Genomic DNA, 19,256 nt, shown 5'->3' with positions numbered 1-19,256 from the left:
AACTATTCAAACGTCCGGAAAATTTGACCAATGGAATATGCTTTCTATCAAGCATAGATCTTGGATCTATCTTCCCCTCTCCATCCGCTCTTCCCATCAACACTTGCAGGGAGCAGGAAGGCTTTCTGAATTATGTCCTAATACAGGCTGCTACTTGATGTTTTTTCAAAGCATACTCAGTGTGGAAAATGGAGACATTTCAAATAAAGCAACAGAAAATACTTTTCTTAAAGGACTTGAGGAGGAGTTACTTGCAGTGCTTCTCCAAACGTGTCCTCTATAGGAAGCAGAGGTATTATGAGACAGCAAAGAGGTGGTTGTGGAGGTATGTCAAGGAGGGCAGAAGACTCTTTCATGTGTAAGCAGAAAGGGAGACTTTACTCATAAATTGTCTAATGAAATTAAGGCAGTCGAGTAGTTTTTTGTTGAAATAATTTCACCCTCACAGATTTATCCAGGAAAATTTGGGGGCTTAATCTTTTTTCGTATTTCTAGCATGCCTAACTATGTTCATAGAACCCTGCAGGGAATGCTGAACTTCCATCCAGCAGAAAATATTTGATGCTTTTAGTATCTGCTCTGTAGACCTGGAAGACTATGCCAGAAGGTCCCTATCTTCATGTTTGTCCTGTGGGCTGGCATCTACCTACCCACTTTATTTCAAGTATGTCATAGTGTGAGGAGCCTGCATCCTTCTTGTTTGTGCGTGTTACTTTTAACTGTTCTGAGGAAAAGTAGCATGAAATGTGTGGGACATTCTGAAGCGATGTTGGTACCCAAATACTTGGGCTAATGGACCATTGTTAACTCTTAGATTTTTCATAATGAAGTACTTGTATTTTGGTAGTGTTTAATTAAAGATGAAAAGATTAAACAAGAGATAAAATTTAAAAAGAAGCCAATACTGTATCAGCTACTAGCTGCCAGTCACTTGCCATAGTTTCACACATGTAGTTTATGACATCCTGCATTTTGCCAAGAGTCTTGGATAAACAAAATAAACTCGTTATTGGCAAGACAATAAGTCTTCATTATCTTGCTTCCTCCATTTTTTTCCTTAATGCTGGCATGGTTGAGTTGATTTTATTTTACGTGCCAGCTGTTCTGGGATTGGAACCGTAAAGGTGATAGTAAGAACTGTGTGGTCTTGGAGGAGAATGAAATGAGAAAAATCTAAGAGCTCTTCAACCCATCCTTCACTTTGCCAATTTTCTGTCCTTTTTTGGTAATGCTATGTATCTGCACCAAGTGAAGCTTTTTATGTATTGAGGAAAAAGCTTATATTATACACAAATACTTCCTTCTGCATAATAGAAATGCTCCAGGAATGAGGCTTAAATGATTTTTTTCCTTCTCTTTCATTTAACTTTTTTCCTCCTTTAATGAAAAGTGCTTAGCGACATTGCCAAAACAATGTGGCTCTGCCTGCATGAAAGATAAATGTCTGGGTCCTCTTAAAAATACTTTTACTCTAACTGGCTTGTTGGTCTCTTTTCATGTTTGAGTAGAAAATTAAGCTGATAAGCACCTCTTCCATTCTGTTTGGATGCCTGCTAAAACTCATTAGCAGTATGGGGAACGGTGAATTCCCACTCTTAGTTCCACTGTCAGCTATCCGTGTGAACTGCCTGGGGAAAGGTTGTGCTTTAACTTTCGTAGCTCTGGTCTGCAAGATACTTGGGTTTTGTGGGCAGTGTAGACAGAGCTGAGTCCAGAGAACCGTGGGAGATTAAAACATGTGAAATGAAACAATCTTGAGATATTCAGCTGTCAGAACTGAACTTCAGTCCTGCAAGTACAACCACAGCTTTCCAGTCTTGTGACTTGACACTATTTTTAAGTCTTGTGGAGATTACAGGAACATGTTTCTAAAACAGTTGTCTGTTTCTTTTTCAAACACTTGGCCTCCACTCCAAAGTGGGGAGATACGGGAGAACTTGAAAGCTTTTCTTAATTTTCACATGGATAAAGATTCTGTAGTCTTTCAATCTCATTTTCAGAAACAATGGGATCACTTTAGTTGAGGTTTTTCTAGATAATTCAAATGAAGGAAAAAAACTTACTGTGAGCTAATGAAGTTCAGCAAAATGTGTACAAACAAGTACAATCAGATGTTCTGTGATGGAATTATCAAAAAAAGTTAGCCGGTGTTAGCCAAGCTCACTTACAATTGAGAAGGAATCTAGGGCTGCTAAATGGGATCATGGTAACTTTCCTGGTCCTGGGTGCTTCAGAGGGAAGCATGGACCCTTTCCTGACAGCCTGTGAAAAAGGAGAGGATAAACATGTCAAACGAATGACAAAACCCAAACCAAATTTGATGAGCACAGTATGATTTGAATAATTAATGAATGCTAGGTAATGACTGAGGGAATTCATTTTAGTGGCAGTTCAGAAATCATTTGACTACTTAAATCTTCAGTGCAATATGGGAACTTTAGTAAATACAACCAAATTGTAAAATGTATTTTAAAAACAATTTTTTTTTCTGTTTTATTTAAATTTGTAATGTTTTGTTAGCAATTGCTTACGTGTTGATTGGCAACGGCTTGTACGATGAAGCCATACGACATTTTTCAACAATGCTGCAGGTAAGTTTTCTGTTTGGACCCCTAAAAAAGTCACTTTGTGAAATTATCTGTTACAACACGCAGTTTTTACTAAAACAAAGATTCAATTAAGGACTTTGAAATGAGAGCGATTCTATTATTTGTTCATTCTTTTCCATATAAACATAAGCATACTCTTAAAATCAAGTGATTCAGTGTCTTGGTTATTTGGTGAGTGTTTTTCTCATCCATAGGAATAAACCTTTTTTGGCACTTTAACAAAAAGCATCTTCAGAAACCTGACCCGTGCAAAATTGAATTTCCTTTAATTGCTGTCTTAATGTGTAGGCTGACATATTTTAATGTGGATTTTTTGGGATGACAGCATGTTGGCAGTAACATCAGAAAAAAAACCTCACAGAGGTCACTTACTGCTAGTGGCAAGTACAGCATTGCTTTCACGATGATAAATGATTTTGTTTGCTGTGATCAGCCGCCTTCAGCGGTAAGCATTTGATGAGTTTAATGCATAAGTAAAATGAAACTATTACTTCAACATTATTTTTTTTTTTTTATGACAAAGGTAAAGAATGCAAAATCTTCTTACATGAACTAGAAGGGAGCCATTTTTAAACCCCAACAGTTTAAAAGCTTCAAGTGAAGCTGGTTTCAAAATACTGTATTTTTATGTCTCAGAACCTGGGACTACCTGAAGTGTGGACGTACTTACTGATCTAAACTGGTTGTAGTACACAAATACAAGCTGAAAGTAGTACTGCAAATAGTAACATGTATTTTTAACTCAAATGTCATATGGCTCATACTTAAATTGATGGAAAGCATGACAATTTAATGGAATTATTCTAGGGAGTTTATCAGAGGATCACAATGGGGTTTTGGGGGGTCTGTTTGTTTGTTTGTTTTAGGTGTTTAGTGATCTCTATCTTTGATTTGTTTTTAATGTGAGGAATTACTTTTTTTTCACCGTAAAGAGAAAACCCACTGGACTTAGATGTTTCCTGCCTTCAGTTTATTTAGAAGGAAACTTAATGTAAGTGAAGATAAGCCAGATAGAGCGACTGTAGGAAGACATTGTGAGAAGCATGTATAGAATAGAGTATCTTTGCAATGCACATATCTCAGTTGAAGTGAATATCATGCTTGTTGTATGCCTGAAAAGCTATAAAATGGTTATGATTGTTCACTCTGTCTTCCATAAGGCAATTTTAAGTGCATATAAAGTGAGTATTAAAACATTAACAGAACAAAACAGCCTTGCTTAGCCGCTGTGTTAAAAGTAGAGAAGTTACCTGAAGTTGACATTGGCAAGTGTACCCTTGGAAGCAACTCAAGTCTGGCAGGCTGCCAGCATTGGTGTGACACGTATCTGTTGTTTTGTCAATGAAAGAATTTGTTTCCTGACAGTTGTTCCAGTTAAATGAGACCAGGCCTATGCTACAAACTTGTAGCAGAGCTGGGTTGGTTGCAGGTGTGACAATGTGAGATTCCTGACTGGTTTTCAGGGAAATGGACAGCATAGGCATTGTTGTGCCGAGGAAAAAGGTTTTGCTGTTGTAGTTCTTCAAATTTGGATGGTAAACCGTGGCTGGAGTAAGTAACACTGAACGAGAAGTAAAATCACTATGTAAGATGCATCCCCTTAAGTGCTTGAGTTGGAAAGCCAGGGACTTAAATCTAACCCAATGGCGGTTTGTTTGAATTTTGCAGAACTGTTTTGGCAGAATATATCTAGTTTCAGTTGCTGCCTGAATACAGATTTCGTCAGGATGTCCTGATTTCCTGCTTCCTAATTTTAAATCTTAAAGTATGTCTAAAACAAGCTTTGAATGGCTGAATTGTATTTGTTTATTGTCACTTCAGTGACATTAGACAAAAGAAGTCCTATAATTACCAATAAGGTTACAAGTAATGAAGTTTGGACAACAGACTATACTAATGTATACATAGCTTTCGATAGGTGGTCACCGACACTATAACTGCACTCTGTTTAGCTCATTTTCCAGACAAATATTCCAGAACAATTCCAGTAAATGTAATTGGAAGTTGTGAGAGTGTGAAAGTATGTACTGTGATGCAATCAATTTCTTTGCCTGACAACTGTGATTGTTCATTGCTTACTACTTAAGATCAGTGACAATTAAACACATATTAAAGAAAGATACCTTTAAAAAAAAACAAAACAAAACAAAACCAAACAAACCAAACAACAAAACCTAACTGATCCTTGTATTTATTTTTAATCTTAACAGGAAGAACCAGAGCTGGTTAGTGCAATTTATGGACGAGGGATAGCATATGGAAAAAAAGGTCTACATGTGAGTAGATAAGTATTTAAATCTTATAGAAATAAATATCTGATTGAATTATTTGAATCCAAACTATAAAGAAGGATATAGAGTGATTAAACTTGATAGATACATCCCAAAGTCTTTGTGCTGTCCTACCATAGTGATGTGTCAGTCCCTTGGTAGGTGCTCCGTAACACAGAGAGATCTGGTGGATCATACTGCTCAAGTCATGAGTACATTTGCTTTGTGGGACTGCGGAAGTAGAGCCACATGAAGCGAGGGTGCCAAAGGAAATAACAGGCACAGTTGTGAGTGGTGGGTAGTAAGGCTGGGAGCCACAGCCACTTGAAAGAGTTATCTAGTGAGATAACAGGCAGATTTATGAATTCCTGCTGAATTTGTCCTCGCATCTATCCTGTATTTGGAAACAAAAAAGTCTTTTACTGCAACTTGGAAACATTGTCAGCTCTTGCAGTCCAGTAGGCTTTATATTGCTTCTTGATTGCCTGTTCCTCTTCATACATGTACCACCTTGAATTTGTTAAAAAAAAAAAAAAAAAAAAAATTCAAAGTTAAATTACTTAGTTACAGCTGACTGCTCAAACAGTTTCATAAGCAAAAATAAGTTTTAAAGTAGACTATGATCCTTGTAGTTTGAATTTGTGGACTGTTGAATCTTGATTGAATGGTTGCTGGAGTTCTAGAAGAAAGAATAGTTGAATAACTCCTTGAAAATTTCCTGTGTGAGGAAATTCTTTAGTGGTGCTGACAGGAGCTTGAAGTGCCTTATATTTGCATGTTTTTAACATCAGCATGAGTTTTTCTCAGTTTGGCTAGATGTCAAGACAGCTTCACTTTGTAAAAGTTTCTGTGAGGAACACTTTCAAGACAAAGATGATGTTAAGCAAATGCAAAATTTCTTTGCTTTGGTAAAGCAGAAAACGACCGATGAATTCTAATAGAGAACTTGCTATACAACCAGTTTGGATTTTTTTTTCCAATTAAGTAACTGCTTCCATCCTACAGTTTATTGAGGCAATAAAAAAATTTAGATAGGCAAGATGCTGATGACATCCACCCATTCACCAGTACTACTTGGATTAAGTTACAGACAGTACTGATGAAAACATGGGTGGGTGAGAGTATGTGTGTGTATTGGAGTTCACGTGAGCGCTTGAGCCAGCTTTGCTGACAAGAAAGGTACCAATGGAGCCATGAACCTAATGATTGTTCACAGAGTTGTATTAATAAATTATTAGAAGTACAGCACAAAGATGATGTGTACAAGCAAAGCTTATTTTTCTCGTTCATAGCAGATAGGTGGGGTTTTTAAAGATGTTTGTGGAATACTGCTTCCTAATGTTGTCAGCAAAGGTGTGAAAGGCTTTTAATGTATACTGACAGGCTTTCACAAACTTAGCCAATTTAGTTGTCTTTCAGTCTTCAGAGTATATTACTCTCAACTATGCACAGTTGTTCACCTGGTTTATTTTTCTGCTTTTCAGGATATGAAAAATGCTGAACTTGCTCTGTTTGAGCTCAGTAGGGTGATTAGTCTAGAACCAGATCATCCTGAAGTATTTGAACAACGAGCAGAAGTGAGTGTTTTTCGTCTCTTTTCAGAGTTTTGGAGAAGTTGCAATTATATGGTGTTTTCAAGTATTTTTTCACTGATTTAATGACTAAAGCTCTTACCTGTGTTTTTCTGTGAACATTCTTCCTTTCTTTTAAAATCTACATATTTGCTCTCAAACAGTAATTTGTGGAATGTTTATTTTTAAAATGAAGCATACACCATTTAGAGTTACTATAACCAATAGAATAGCATATATTATGTGTGTTTAGGTTTTGACATACTACATAGCAAGATCGTGTCTGTTTTGGGTTTTTTTTTCAATACAATGAATCAAAATGTCGCTTGAACTTTACTGTTTGCACTTAGTGTCACCTTAGTAAATTTATTGTTAGGACTAGTTGGTAGAATGCCAAACTTGTAAAGGATGAGTTTTTAACTAAATGTTTTGGGTTTATATTCATGCATGTAAGTTAAAAATTCAGATAGACAGATACTTTCCATTTTGAAGAACATGTATTGTTTTGCCAGTTAAGTTACAGAATGTGGATTTCAAGAAGCAGCTTTCTAGAGAAATCGAAAGCATAAGTATTTATTAAAATCATATAACAACCGCCGTAATCTGAAATTGTATTTCACATTTTTCATGGTTTTAATGATTTATTAATACATTTGTTAATATTCTTGATCTGAAAGTGTGAAAGGCATTGGAATAATTGGAAAATAGACCATTTCCCATTGGGGAGAATGTTTTTTCAAAATAAAAACATTTATGAGAATATCTTAATTGCATTTTCAGTTGAATTTGAAGTAACTTGAAATAGAGTATTTTGCTTTGGCTGACTTGGTTTTGGAATACTAGGTTTCTGCAAATGTTATTGGTGATGTTCATCTGCACTGATATTTTTTGGATAAAAATGCTTTCAGATTTTCCCTTTGATAGGGCTTTAAAAGAAATAAGTACTGAAATTTATCGTAGAACTTTCTAGCCTTTTGCTAGAAAGGCTAGTTTAGCAAATACAGTTACTGTGTTACAGGTGAAGATGGAAAAGAATATTCTTTGTGCTTCTGAAACAGATCTATTGAGCCTGTTTGCTCTAAACTATGTTTTTGTTTTATACTCTTAGATATTGTCCCCACTAGGACGAATCAGTGAAGCATTATCTGATCTCACCAAAGCTATTCATCTACAACCATCAGCACGGCTCTACAGGCACAGAGGTACCCTTTACTTCATATCTGAGGTTAGTGAATTTTGGGGATTCTATTTGGTTTTGTTTGTGTGGATGTTGTTGATTATTTTGTTGTTGTTGTTTGTGCCAGTTGTTGTTTTTATTTGAGAGCTTTTTTTCCTATTTAAATTAAAAAAAACCCCAAAATAACAGCAAAAGTCCTGATTTTCCTGTAATTGACTTTTCTGACACTTCGGAGGTATTCTTCAAGTATTTCATCTGCATATCTGTTTAATGCAGAGAATCAGAGGGCAAGTACCTTGCATGCACATCTTGGATTGTTTTATGTGTTTGAGGAGTAGGATACGGATAAAGAATTCGACTTGATTTAGAACCTACAGCTGCATTTGAGGAGTATGGTTAAATGCCAGTCTAAAAAGGAAAACAGTTATGGCCAAGGCAGTAACTGCCCTATATACTTAAAAAACCACCGCGCTACACAACAAGCAAACAAAAAAACCCTACAGAAATGCTAACATCCTATTTTGCTATGTAATCTTGTTGTTGTTCTTGCACTTTGATGTAAAGCAAGTAACTATCTCAAAGATTGTGTGAATATTAAATAGCTGATTTCCAACTTTATAGTCTTCTGATTTCGCTCTGTTTCCAGCTATTTTTCCACTTACTTTACTACATTTTATATGGCACTTGCTGTAAAAGTTGGAAGTGTATTGTGCATTCCTTATTCTTTGATATTCTGACTGGCAGTTGACAATTGTTGCTGCTTATCCCTGAGGCTGACTTTATGTATTAAACAAAGTTCTGTTATCTAAAAAATATATTTTGTTATAGGATTATGCAACAGCCCATGAAGATTTTCAGCACTCCTTGGAATTGAACAAAAATCAGCCTATAGCTATGCTTTATAAAGGCTTAACCTTTTTTCACAGAGGACTTTTGAAGGTAAAGTTATGTTAAATAATAGTTCATGTAGAACAATACCCCCTATTTGAAGTTACTTCTATGAAATAGTAGAAATATCATAGGTGTTGATATACATATATTTTATATCACTTAAGGAAGACTTTAAGGCAAAAGAGTGCAAGCGAAATGAAAAAGGTGCCATTGCTGACTGTAATACTTCATGATACGACGTATAAATACTGCTGGTCTTGCTGGATCTTGGTAAATCAACGATCACTGACATGTTTATGGATTGTTTTGAAAGGTGTTTGTATCTGGCACCTCTGCTACTTACCTGCATGATTATATTCACAGAATCACAGCACGTTAGGGGTTGGAAGGGACCTCGAAAGATCATCTAGTCCTACTCCCCTGCCAGAGCAGGACCACCTAGAGTAGGTCACACAGGAACACGTCCAGGCAGGTTTTGAATGTCTCCGGAGAAGGAGACTCCACAGCCTCTCTGGGCAGCCTGTTCCAGTGCTCTGTCACCCTCACAGTGAAAAAGTTTTTCCTTATGTTAACGCGGATCCTCCTGTGCTGCAGCTTGCACCTGTTGCCCCTTGTCCTGTCATTGGCCATCACCGAGAAGAGCCCGGCTCCATCCTCCTGGCACTCGCCCTTTACGTACTAATAAACATTGATGAGGTCACCCCTCAGTCTCCTTCTATCTTTCCATGAAATGGAGACTCCCTAGGTTTTGTGGGAAGGGGAAAGGGATGAAGAGGAAAATAGTTTTGAATTTTTCCTTGAATGAGCTAGAAGGTAATCAAGGAAACTGCTGATAGAGCGCCCTACATCTGTGCATGTGTATATCAGTTATATGTTGATTCTGAAATGCTTGTATCTAAATTAAGGGAATATAGTTGCTCCCTCAGATTCTAAAATCATCAGGGAAGTAAGTTCTTCCTATGCTTTTTTAAATGTTTCACCATTTTCTAACTCAAGATTTCTCTATGTTTTATGTGTAGTAATATTGCACCTGTTTCTTGCTTGTAAAGTATTTAGAGATACTTCTGCAGTTTCTCTGAGGAGAGAGTAATTAGACAGGTTGTCTGAATTCTTCAGTTTGAAAAGTGAGGACGCAACTATGTGATTCTTAAATTCCAACAGAGTGGATGTTTTGTTTGTTTTTTTTTTTAAACCTCTGCTAACAGCTTGGGATTCATTAAGGGTTGTATGAAGAAATCCTGACAGAACCTGGAGACAAACAGTATCTTTCATAGGCCATCACTGCACGGTTTTGGTGTTGTTTTGTTTGTGGTGTTTTTTTTTTTTTCTTTTCTTACCAAACAGTCTACTTCTCCAGTGGTGTGGTTTGTTTTTTTTTTCAGTACCCAAGCTGGTATTTTTTTCCACACTCTCGGTGTATGCTGTGAGAACTTCAGGCTATCATTGAACTGAACGTCTGTATCTTACTGCAGTCAAATAAGTTACTTGAAAATAATAGCCTGATCAAATTTCTGATTTTTGGTGTAGGCAGCAGAGAACCCAGAAAGTGATGGTGAAAATATAACTGACAAGGATAAATAATTTCTCAATTAGCAAAACAGAAGCAATGTTTTCTTCTTTCTGATATGCAGATCAACACACTTCTGCACCACCACCTCCTTCCCCCCACTTTTTCTCAAAGAAAGTATCTTCCCTCTTTAATATTCAAGTTCTGACAGATTGTGACTGAGTGGTTTTCATCCTGAGGTATACCTTAGCTTCAGGTTCAGTCTGCCTCTTAAAGGAAGACTAATCATGTCATCTGGTAGGTTTTGCTAGGCTTGCTGAAAACTGAGATTTGAGGTGAGGGTGTCAGTGTGTTCAATTTTGAGTGGAAGGAGATTGTTGCTCTTGGATCATTGCTTTTGGGAATAATCTTCTTGGATTTAAAACTCATCTAGAGCACATGAAGCTAATAGATTATTATTTTGTATTTTTGTTCAGTAGAAATTTTTGTGCGTATTGTAGTGCTCAGAATACATTTGATAGTTTTTCTGGATAAGAATCTCTAAATTGACTGAAGATACTAATGATTCTTTCCTTACAGCATTTAATTTATTGCAGTATAGACTTCAAGATGCTTTTCAGGCATTCCATCAGAACATAAAGTAGTTGATTATTCCATCCTTAATTCTAAGGCTCAGTACTGCATTTGTCAATTTATGTAGCCAGTATAAAAACTTGAGTTCTGAATCAAATTCTTTGAAGAGGGAGGTTTCTTTGAACATATGCATGTAATTGTTTTTAGCTATTTTATTTTTATTACACTGTATTCCTCACAGCAGCAGTACATGCTGTTGTGTGAAGATGATCACTTACTCTTAATCCCTCAAGGGAGTGTTTGCTAACTGTGCAACTAGCATAGTATACAATACAACAATGAAAGGCAGAGTACAGATTTGAAGGAGTCTTGGTCTGCAGACATTGAGAGGTGTATTATAAATGGAAAAGAAAGACTACAAGGAGAGAATGCTTTGCCTTAGGGACCAGACTGAGCTTTGAAAGCAAACTCTGAAGGGATTTCATCTCTGAATTCTATTAAAATGCTAAAAGAATCACTCATTCCCATAGCATATTAGACAAAGGAATTCCAGCTAAATCCGTCATTACTGTAAAGAATGGTGCAATATTTCATTTGTTATATGATAATTATTACTCTGTAGATTTTATAATAAATTCATGCCTTGTTTGTTCCTTCCAAAGGTTTTGACAAATAACTGTAAACCCATGGCTAGTAACTACTGAGGATGCTAAAACAAAACGAATGCAGTAAGTGACAAATTTTTCTGTTGGTGTCTTTCTGTAGGAAGCCATTGAATCATTCAAAGAAGCTCTGAAGCAGAAAGCAGACTTCATAGATGCATATAAAAGTCTGGGACAAGCCTACAGGTAGTTGCACGCAGAAGTAGTTTTAAAGTCTGTTTTATATCTGCTGTGTTCTTTAAAATGCACTTTCTAAGATTTACATGTTTGTTATAAAACTGTGCAGAATCATATGTGTATCTGGTAGCTCCAACAGCCAGTATGGCTATGTCAGGATATGTTCAATATAAATAATTTCTAGGTTTGCTTTGTATTTTTAATTTAGTCTGCAGTAGCTCTTTCAGTGTCTCAGACTCAAAGGTTAGGTAAATGGCAGTTTTCAGTAAGATGTGTTTTAGGTATGCTAAATGATTTTTAAATGATGGAAGTGTTTAATACAAACTGTTGATTAATATGCTCATTAGTTGCCCTCTGAGATTATTGTGCTACTTAAATTTATTAAAAACTCATTCCATAGCGTACATAGTTTTATAGAACTGCTAGATCCTATGTCAATTAGTCTCTCACCAAAGAGACTTACAGTTCTGAGAATTTAGCTGATTTCCTGTTTAGGGTATTTTAAATATAGACATGTAGTTTCGTACCTATTAATCAAATAATTAAAAAAGAGCAATCTCTATTTAGTAAGGTAACTAGTAACTTTTTTTAAATTTACATTAAAGGTAAAACTAATTTGTAGTTTAATAAAATGTGTTGCTTTAAAGGGGGTCTGCAGATAATTACTAAGCAGAAAAGTACATATAGAATCATAGAATGGTTTGGATTGGAAGGGACCTTAAAGATCATCTAATTCCAACCCCCCTGCCATGGATAGGGACACCTTCCACCAGACCAGGTTGCTCCAAGCCCCATCCAACCTGGCCTTGGACACTCCCAGGGAGGGGGCAGCCACAGCTTCTCTGGGCAACCTCTACCAGTGCCTCACCACCTTCACAGTGAAGAATTTCTTCCTACTGTCTAATCTAAATCTACCCTCTTTCAGTTTCAAACCATTACCCCTCATCCTATCACTACCCTCCCTGGTACAGAGTCCCTCCCCACCTTTCCTGCAGGCCCCCTTTAAGTACTGGGAGGCCGCTATAAGGTCTTCCCGGAGCCTTCTCTTCTCCAGGCTGAACACCCCAACTCTTTCAGCTGGTCCTCACAGGGAGGTGCTCCAGCTCCCTGATCATCTTCATGGCCCTGCTCTGGACCTGCTCGAGCAGGGCCATGTCTTTCTTGTGCTGGGGGCCCCAGAGCTGGATGCAGCACTGCAGGTGGGGTCTCACCAAAGCGGAGTAGAGGGGGAGATTCACCTCCCTCGACCTGCTGGTCACAGTTGTCTTGATACAGCCCAGGATGTGATTGGCCTTCTGGGCTGCGAGCGCACACTGCTGGCTCATGTTCAATTTCTCATCCATGAGCCCCCCTAAGTCCTCCTCAGGGCTGCTCTCAATCCACTCATCCCCCAGCCTGTATTTGTGCTTGGGATTGCTCCAACCCAGGTGCAGGACCTTGCCCTTGGCCTTGTTGAACTCCGTGAGGTTCACACGGGCCCACCTCTCCAGCCTGTGAAGTTCCCTCTGGATGGCCTCCCTTCCCTTCAGCGTGTTGACCGCACCACACAGCATGGTGTCGTCGCCAAACTTGCTGGGGGTGCACTCAACCCCACTACCTGTGTCGCCAACAAAGATGTTAAACAGGACCGGTCCCAACACCAACCCCTGCGGAATGCCACTCGTCACTGGTCTCCACTTGGACATTGAGCCGTTGACTGTGACTCTCTGAATGCGACTGTCTAGCCATTTCCTTATCCATCCATCAAATCCATGTCTCTCCAGTTTAGAGACAAGGATGTCATGTAGGACAGTGTCAAGTGCTTTGCACAAGTCCAGGTGTAGGTTGTACATAACAAGACAAGAATGTAACGTAGTCAGGAACTGAATATCTCTGACCGTTGTAGTTCTTTTCCCAACCTACTTGTCTTGTCAGCTTTTTATTTCCAGTTTTACTTTTTTATTTTGGAAAGCACTGATCTACAGCATAGGTGCTGCTGCAACATCAATGGCTTTTGTGTAGCAAGGGTTAAGTTGGGTAGGGTTAGTGTGCAAGCATTTACATGATCATGCTTTTTTTTTCTTTAGGCTTTATGCTTCCTTCAACATACAGAGCATGCAATAATCACGGAAGGCCATGACAGTTAAATTTTTTTTGTTGTTGCTATTTTTTGCTTTGTGAACTTGTGCCTTATTTACCACAGTATCTAAATTCTGAACTCAATGTAGAATCGCTAATTTCCTCGTGAGTTTTTCTGTGGTACTTATTATTGTGGTGTGTAAGTACCTCCAAGGTGCTAAATAATAGTCAGTAATTTAGCCTGTAAGGTGGGCAGTTGCCTTCTTACATTTCCAATAAATGGTTTAACTTTTTTATTTTGTATTTGGGTGTGGGACTGCCTCTCTAGTTGATACACTGTGCCCAAGAAACCTTAATCTGAAGAAGTTTTATTTTGAAGGAGAGAAAAAAGCAAATTTTAAAATGTCTCATTTTGTACTTCGTTGTTGCTTTACAAAGCAAAAGTCACTTAACCAGAGTATTCCTAATCATCTTAAATTTGTTGCTTTTGTTCCCTCTCACTGTACCCTGCTTCCAAAAGTTCTCTGATCCTCAGGAAATAATAGGGGAAGGAAATGTGCACTTGTGGCCAAGAAGGTCAATGGTATCCTGGGATGCATTAAGAAGTGTTCTTCTCTCCCTCTACTCTGCCCTGGTGAGGCCACATCTGGAGTATCATGTCCCGTTCTGGGCCCCCCAGTTCAAGAGGGACAGGGAACTACTGGAGAAACAGTCCAGCGGAGGGGCACTGAGATGATTAGGGGACTGGAGCATCTGCCCAATGAGGAGAGGCTGAGAGACCTGGGGCTCTTTAGCCTGGAGAAGAGAAGGCTGAGAGGGGTCCTCATCAACACTTATAAATATCTAAAGGGTGGGTGTCAATAGGATGGGGCCAGGCTCTTCTCAGTGGTGCCCAGCGACAGAACAAGGGGCAACGGGCACAAACTGGAGCACAGGAAGTTCCACCTCAACATGAGGAAAAACTTCTTTACCCTGAGGGTGGCAGAGCCCTGGAACAGGCTGCCCAGGGAGGTTGTGGAGTCTCCTTCCCTGGAGATATTCAAAACCCGCCTGGGTGCAGTCCTGTGTGACCTGCTTTGGCAGGGAGATAGGACTAGATGTTCTCCAGATGATAACTGAGGACACTGTAACTAGTCACCAACTGTGATAAGTCTGAATTACTCTCCCATGAACACTCAAGTCTTAAAATAAGCAGAAATAATCATCGCATTTCTTAGGGCACTGTTAACTTCGGCTGTCAAATTTTTCTTTCTTTCTAAAATATTTTATTTTAAGTTCACACTTTTTTCTGCATCAAATACAATGTTTAAAAATACTTTTTAAAGGATTCTTTTTGTAGTGGAAGTAGACAATTCTTTGTCTGATTTGTCCTTCTGTGCAGCATGAGTTATAGCATTTTACCTACTAATTCCTGCTTCGAAACTAGTGACTTCACTGTTTGTGCATTTATTTGAAACTAAAGAGCTGTGGTTAATTACTGTTCTTGTTTCTGTCTAAAAATTCTTTTTGGCAAATGTATTTAAAACTAGTAAATCTTGTTTGTTTTTTCTAGCGTTGCTCTTGTTTGAATTAATTTAATTTAATTCGATGGGGAAAGAATTTCATTATTTTAAACTTAAATCAGTGTACTAGATAAAAAACTGAAGAAAACTTTAGTTTTGCGCTATTTCTATTTTAACTTTTTTCCTGATAGATTCTCTGTGGCTTTTTTTACTAAAAGCTCTTCTGCACATGGACTAATTCCAGTCAATATGTTTTTAGTTAGTTTCAGCTTTCAAACACCATATGCTATCTTCTTACTCAGCATTTAAGTAGTTAGTATACTTTTAAAAACGTGTTTATATTTGAAGTTAAAAAGACCTGTCACAGATAGTGTTTTCCAATAATGCTTTCTGTGGAAGTTTTGTTTCCTCTAGTTTCTGAAGAAAGACCATGGGTATGTGTTTTTATAGTTTCTGTCTGCTGAGGATTATGAAGATTTGTGGTCTTGTGGGGTTGTATTTCGAAGTAGACATTTCTGGGAATGATGAACTCTGTGCAGCTGTTCTGTTATTGTCACTGAAGAACAGTTGCAGAATTCCTGCTTTTGTTAAAGAAATTTTCCATTAGTACTGTGTTCCTCTGTAATGATAAACCCTTTAGATGTGCTAAAACAGCTTTTAACAAGTAATTTTGTTGTCACTGTTGCCTTCTATATTCTTCACTTTCCACTTTATGGAATCGCCTAGAGAACTTGGCAATTTTGATGCTGCTACAGAGAGCTTTCAGAAGGCTTTGCTGCTAAATCAAAATCACGTTCAGACGTTACAGCTCAAAGGAATGATGCTTTATCATCATGGTAGCTTAGATGAAGCACTAAAGAATTTTAAGGTAAGCCAGCCCTAAGTAAATACAAAATTAAAGGACAAGGACTAGTATTCAACAAGTGCAATAAAATGGAAACATGTCAAAGTTTTTCCTCCTGAATATGTATGTGCATTTGAACTAAAATTATTTTTTTGGTGAAGTCTGTCTTAAAAGATGTATAAAACCTTACAGGTTTTAATTAAAAATGGAATTTTGCTAAAACTAGGATACTTCCTCTAACTGTTTTATGAATTTCTAAAACCAAGCCCTTGTTGAAATGTTTTATCTGTTTGTTTTTTTTAAAAACTGGTAATTGTGTTCTTACTAATATTTTAGTTTGGGTTGAAACCTTAAGTTTTTTTCATAACTGGTGGAAGAAGGAATGTAGTTGTCTTGGTAATTTTCACAGAATGGTGGGGGTTGGAAGGGACCTCTGGAGATCATCCAGTCCAACCCCCTGCTAAAGCAGGTTTACCTAGAGCAGCTCACACAGGACTGCATCCAGGCAGGTTTTGAATATCTCCAGAGAAGAAAACTCCACAACCTCCCTGGGCAGCCTGTTCCAGTGCTCTGTCACCCTCAGATTAAGGAATTTCCTCATCATGTTCACTTGGAACTTCCTGTGCTTCAGTTTGTGCCTATTGCCCGTTGTCCTGTCACTGGGCACTACTGCTTAAAATAAGTATCAAAGTTCCAGTATTTGTCTGATTTTTCTGAGGTATTTTCTTTGTTTTGAATGTGCCAGGAGATCCATATCCTCATCCTGAAAAACTCAGAATATATTGCAATTCATTGAGCTTGTAAAAATGTGCGTGTTGCCATAGGTAAAAAAAAAAAAATCTTTCCATTGGCATTAAATTACAGCCTCATTTTGTAGATAGAACAATAAAGGCCTCTGTTAATCATATGTCCATATCCCTAAAACAAGGAATTAAGTAAGATGTGGAAACGATTACATTCCTTTCTGAATGGAATAAGCACATGCTTACCCCAAGGAGAGCACTTTACATGCATTGTTACATAGTCACCTTCTATAACACAATTTTTAGATGCTGTGTAATTGAAAAGATATTTCAACTTTTACAATGGAATGCTCTTCTAAAGACAAGTTTGTTTTTAGTCTAAAGTCTTTAGACTTTTAAACTAAATTGTTAGAAGAATCAGAGCATTAATTTTTGAATGATAAATATGAATTTGCTATGTGTTTAATGTATAGTAAATAGTTGACTAACATAATGATGTGTACTAATGCATGAACTGGCAAAGATAGGGATGGAAGAAATGGCACAATATATATGTTGAACTAACCAAAAATTACTTGTTACTAATATTGTTGTATGTTGTGTCTAATTTCATTCAAATAGTAGTTGAAACTTCTGTGGTGCTAATCTCATTACAGCAAATGTGGTCTATTTTCATAACCGTTAAAGTGTGATCAAAACTGTATTTGCACTGGCAGTTCCTTTCTTTTTTTTCCCCCTTTAATAAAGCTGAAAATACTTTTTTCTTTCTTACATCTGCTAACAATTTAGGTGCTCAGCATCATTTGAAAGAAAATTGTGATGGAAGTGAATCTTAATAATAAGCAAATCTTTTAATGCAGTCTTCTGACCAGACAAATTAGTTTATTTGAAGATACTCATTACGTCTCTTGATTTATGGGTGCTTTGTTTCTTTAATCTCCTAGAGATGTCTACAGCTAGAACCATACAACGAAGTATGCCAGTACATGAAAGGTCTCAGCCATGTTGCAATGGGACAGTTTTATGAAGGCATAAAAGCTCAGACTAAAGTTATGTTAAATGATCCACTACCAGGTCAGAAGGCCAGCCCAGAGTATCTGAAAGTGAAATACCTCCGAGGTAAGTTGGAATTTCTTTTCTTTTTTTTTTTTCTTTTTTTTAAATGTTCTTAAGTCCTTTGAGAACCCTAAAAGTGCCAGCACGCTTGTGGTTGTGGCCATTTTAAAGAAACCATCATACGTTCTCATGAGCACAGTTGAGTATATCTGTTTAAAAAAATGTATACTGATTCTTATTTGTTCATACAGTTAAAAACTAGGGTCGCAAATGAAATATACATTTCTATATAATGGTAAAGAGTGCTGTGGTACTTAGTTGAAATAGACATTTCTGTCTTGGAAATTAGCTAATAGCAAAATTAAATTATCTAAGAGTAATGACTTACTAGAGTCATATTGGATAACTGAGAAACATAATCTGGTTTTTGTTTTTATGTAATTACATAAGTAGGCTGATTATGCAAGTCGTATTTAATTTTGTTTCTTTCCTTCAGAGTATTCTAGATACTTGCATGCACATTTGGATACCCCGCTTACAGAGTATAATATTGATATAGATCTTCCTGGAAATTTCAAGGACCACTGGGCCAAAAATCTTCCTTTTCTTATAGAAAACTATGAAGAACAGCCAGGGTTACAGCCACATATAAAGTGAGTAATTTTTTTTAAAACCTACTCCAAGTGTCTTTTTTCAGCTTGACTTTTTAAAGTGCTATTCTGAGGCATTACAACAGCATAAATGTTTAATACTAAAAGAGAGTGGAATTCCACTGAGTGTGTAAATCGTTTCCAAAATCGTAGGGATTGGAGTTGATTTAGCTCATAAAAGAGGAAGAATGAAACTTAGGATGATGTTCTTCACTTCTGCCTTCACATAATCAATAATATTTATATAATGTTGTTTCATACTCTATGGCCTTACTGATCAACTATTCAACTTTATTTACTTGCAATTAATGTTAAGGTGTTGATAAGTGTGACATGCTCAGTGTAGCGTTGTGTAGCACCCTTATTACAGTTTCTTGTTGTGTGTTTTTATTTTGTTATAATTTCTTAGATACTTACTAGATTATTTTTTTTTAATATCAGCGGAGTTTCACTGGGAAAAAGTATTCTCTGGAGTAATTTAGATAATGAATATTTTAGGAAGAGGGTGGTTTCAGCAAACAAAGCAGGGGATTTATTAGAATAGGCTTTAAAAATATGTAATATAAAGGAAAGATAGCAATTTTTCCTGCTGTATACTAGTTCCTAGATATATTTTCATGTGTTCACTTTATCTATGTAACACTTGCTGAGTTAAAAATTTATGACTTGTGTTTATGGAGTAGAATTTACCTCTTTAGCACAAGAAGCTTTTACAGAATTATGGGAGATGGTATGGATAAGACTTCTAGTTTCTATACATATTCTGTTCTTACTTAGTGTTAAAGTTCCTCAGGGTGAGTGTAACATTGAAGTATGATGTAGTATCTGTGAACTTTATTTAGTATAACTTACTATGAGCAAGTCTGAAGGTGAAATACTGGTTGTGACAGTGATAAGATACGCCATTGAGTTCAGTAAGACCGGGATTTCATTTGAGATATTGAGTGTAACTGCTGTGTACTGTGT

General features: G+C 37.1%; 1 protein-coding gene across 1 annotated transcript in view; it reads left to right on the top strand.

The window, feature by feature from the left end:
- Positions 1 to 19,256, top strand: part of TTC13 (tetratricopeptide repeat domain 13) — a 45,561-nt gene that overhangs the window by 7,152 nt on the left and 19,153 nt on the right. Inside the window, exons 4-12 of the mRNA XM_086461019.1 lie at positions 2,521 to 2,591; positions 4,820 to 4,885; positions 6,364 to 6,456; positions 7,559 to 7,675; positions 8,456 to 8,566; positions 11,364 to 11,446; positions 15,724 to 15,865; positions 17,529 to 17,703; positions 18,137 to 18,293. Of these exons, the coding sequence (XP_086317145.1) occupies positions 2,521 to 2,591; positions 4,820 to 4,885; positions 6,364 to 6,456; positions 7,559 to 7,675; positions 8,456 to 8,566; positions 11,364 to 11,446; positions 15,724 to 15,865; positions 17,529 to 17,703; positions 18,137 to 18,293 (1,015 nt within the window). The remainder of the gene's footprint in view (positions 1 to 2,520; positions 2,592 to 4,819; positions 4,886 to 6,363; positions 6,457 to 7,558; positions 7,676 to 8,455; positions 8,567 to 11,363; positions 11,447 to 15,723; positions 15,866 to 17,528; positions 17,704 to 18,136; positions 18,294 to 19,256) is intronic.

This window comes from Leptosomus discolor, chromosome 2 (genome assembly GCF_034619465.1).
Source record: "Leptosomus discolor isolate bLepDis1 chromosome 2, bLepDis1.hap2, whole genome shotgun sequence".
In the NCBI taxonomy this organism is placed as follows: Eukaryota; Metazoa; Chordata; class Aves; order Leptosomiformes; family Leptosomidae; genus Leptosomus; species Leptosomus discolor.
Note: the sequence above shows the minus strand (reverse complement) of the source record. Positions and strands in the feature narration are given on the sequence as shown.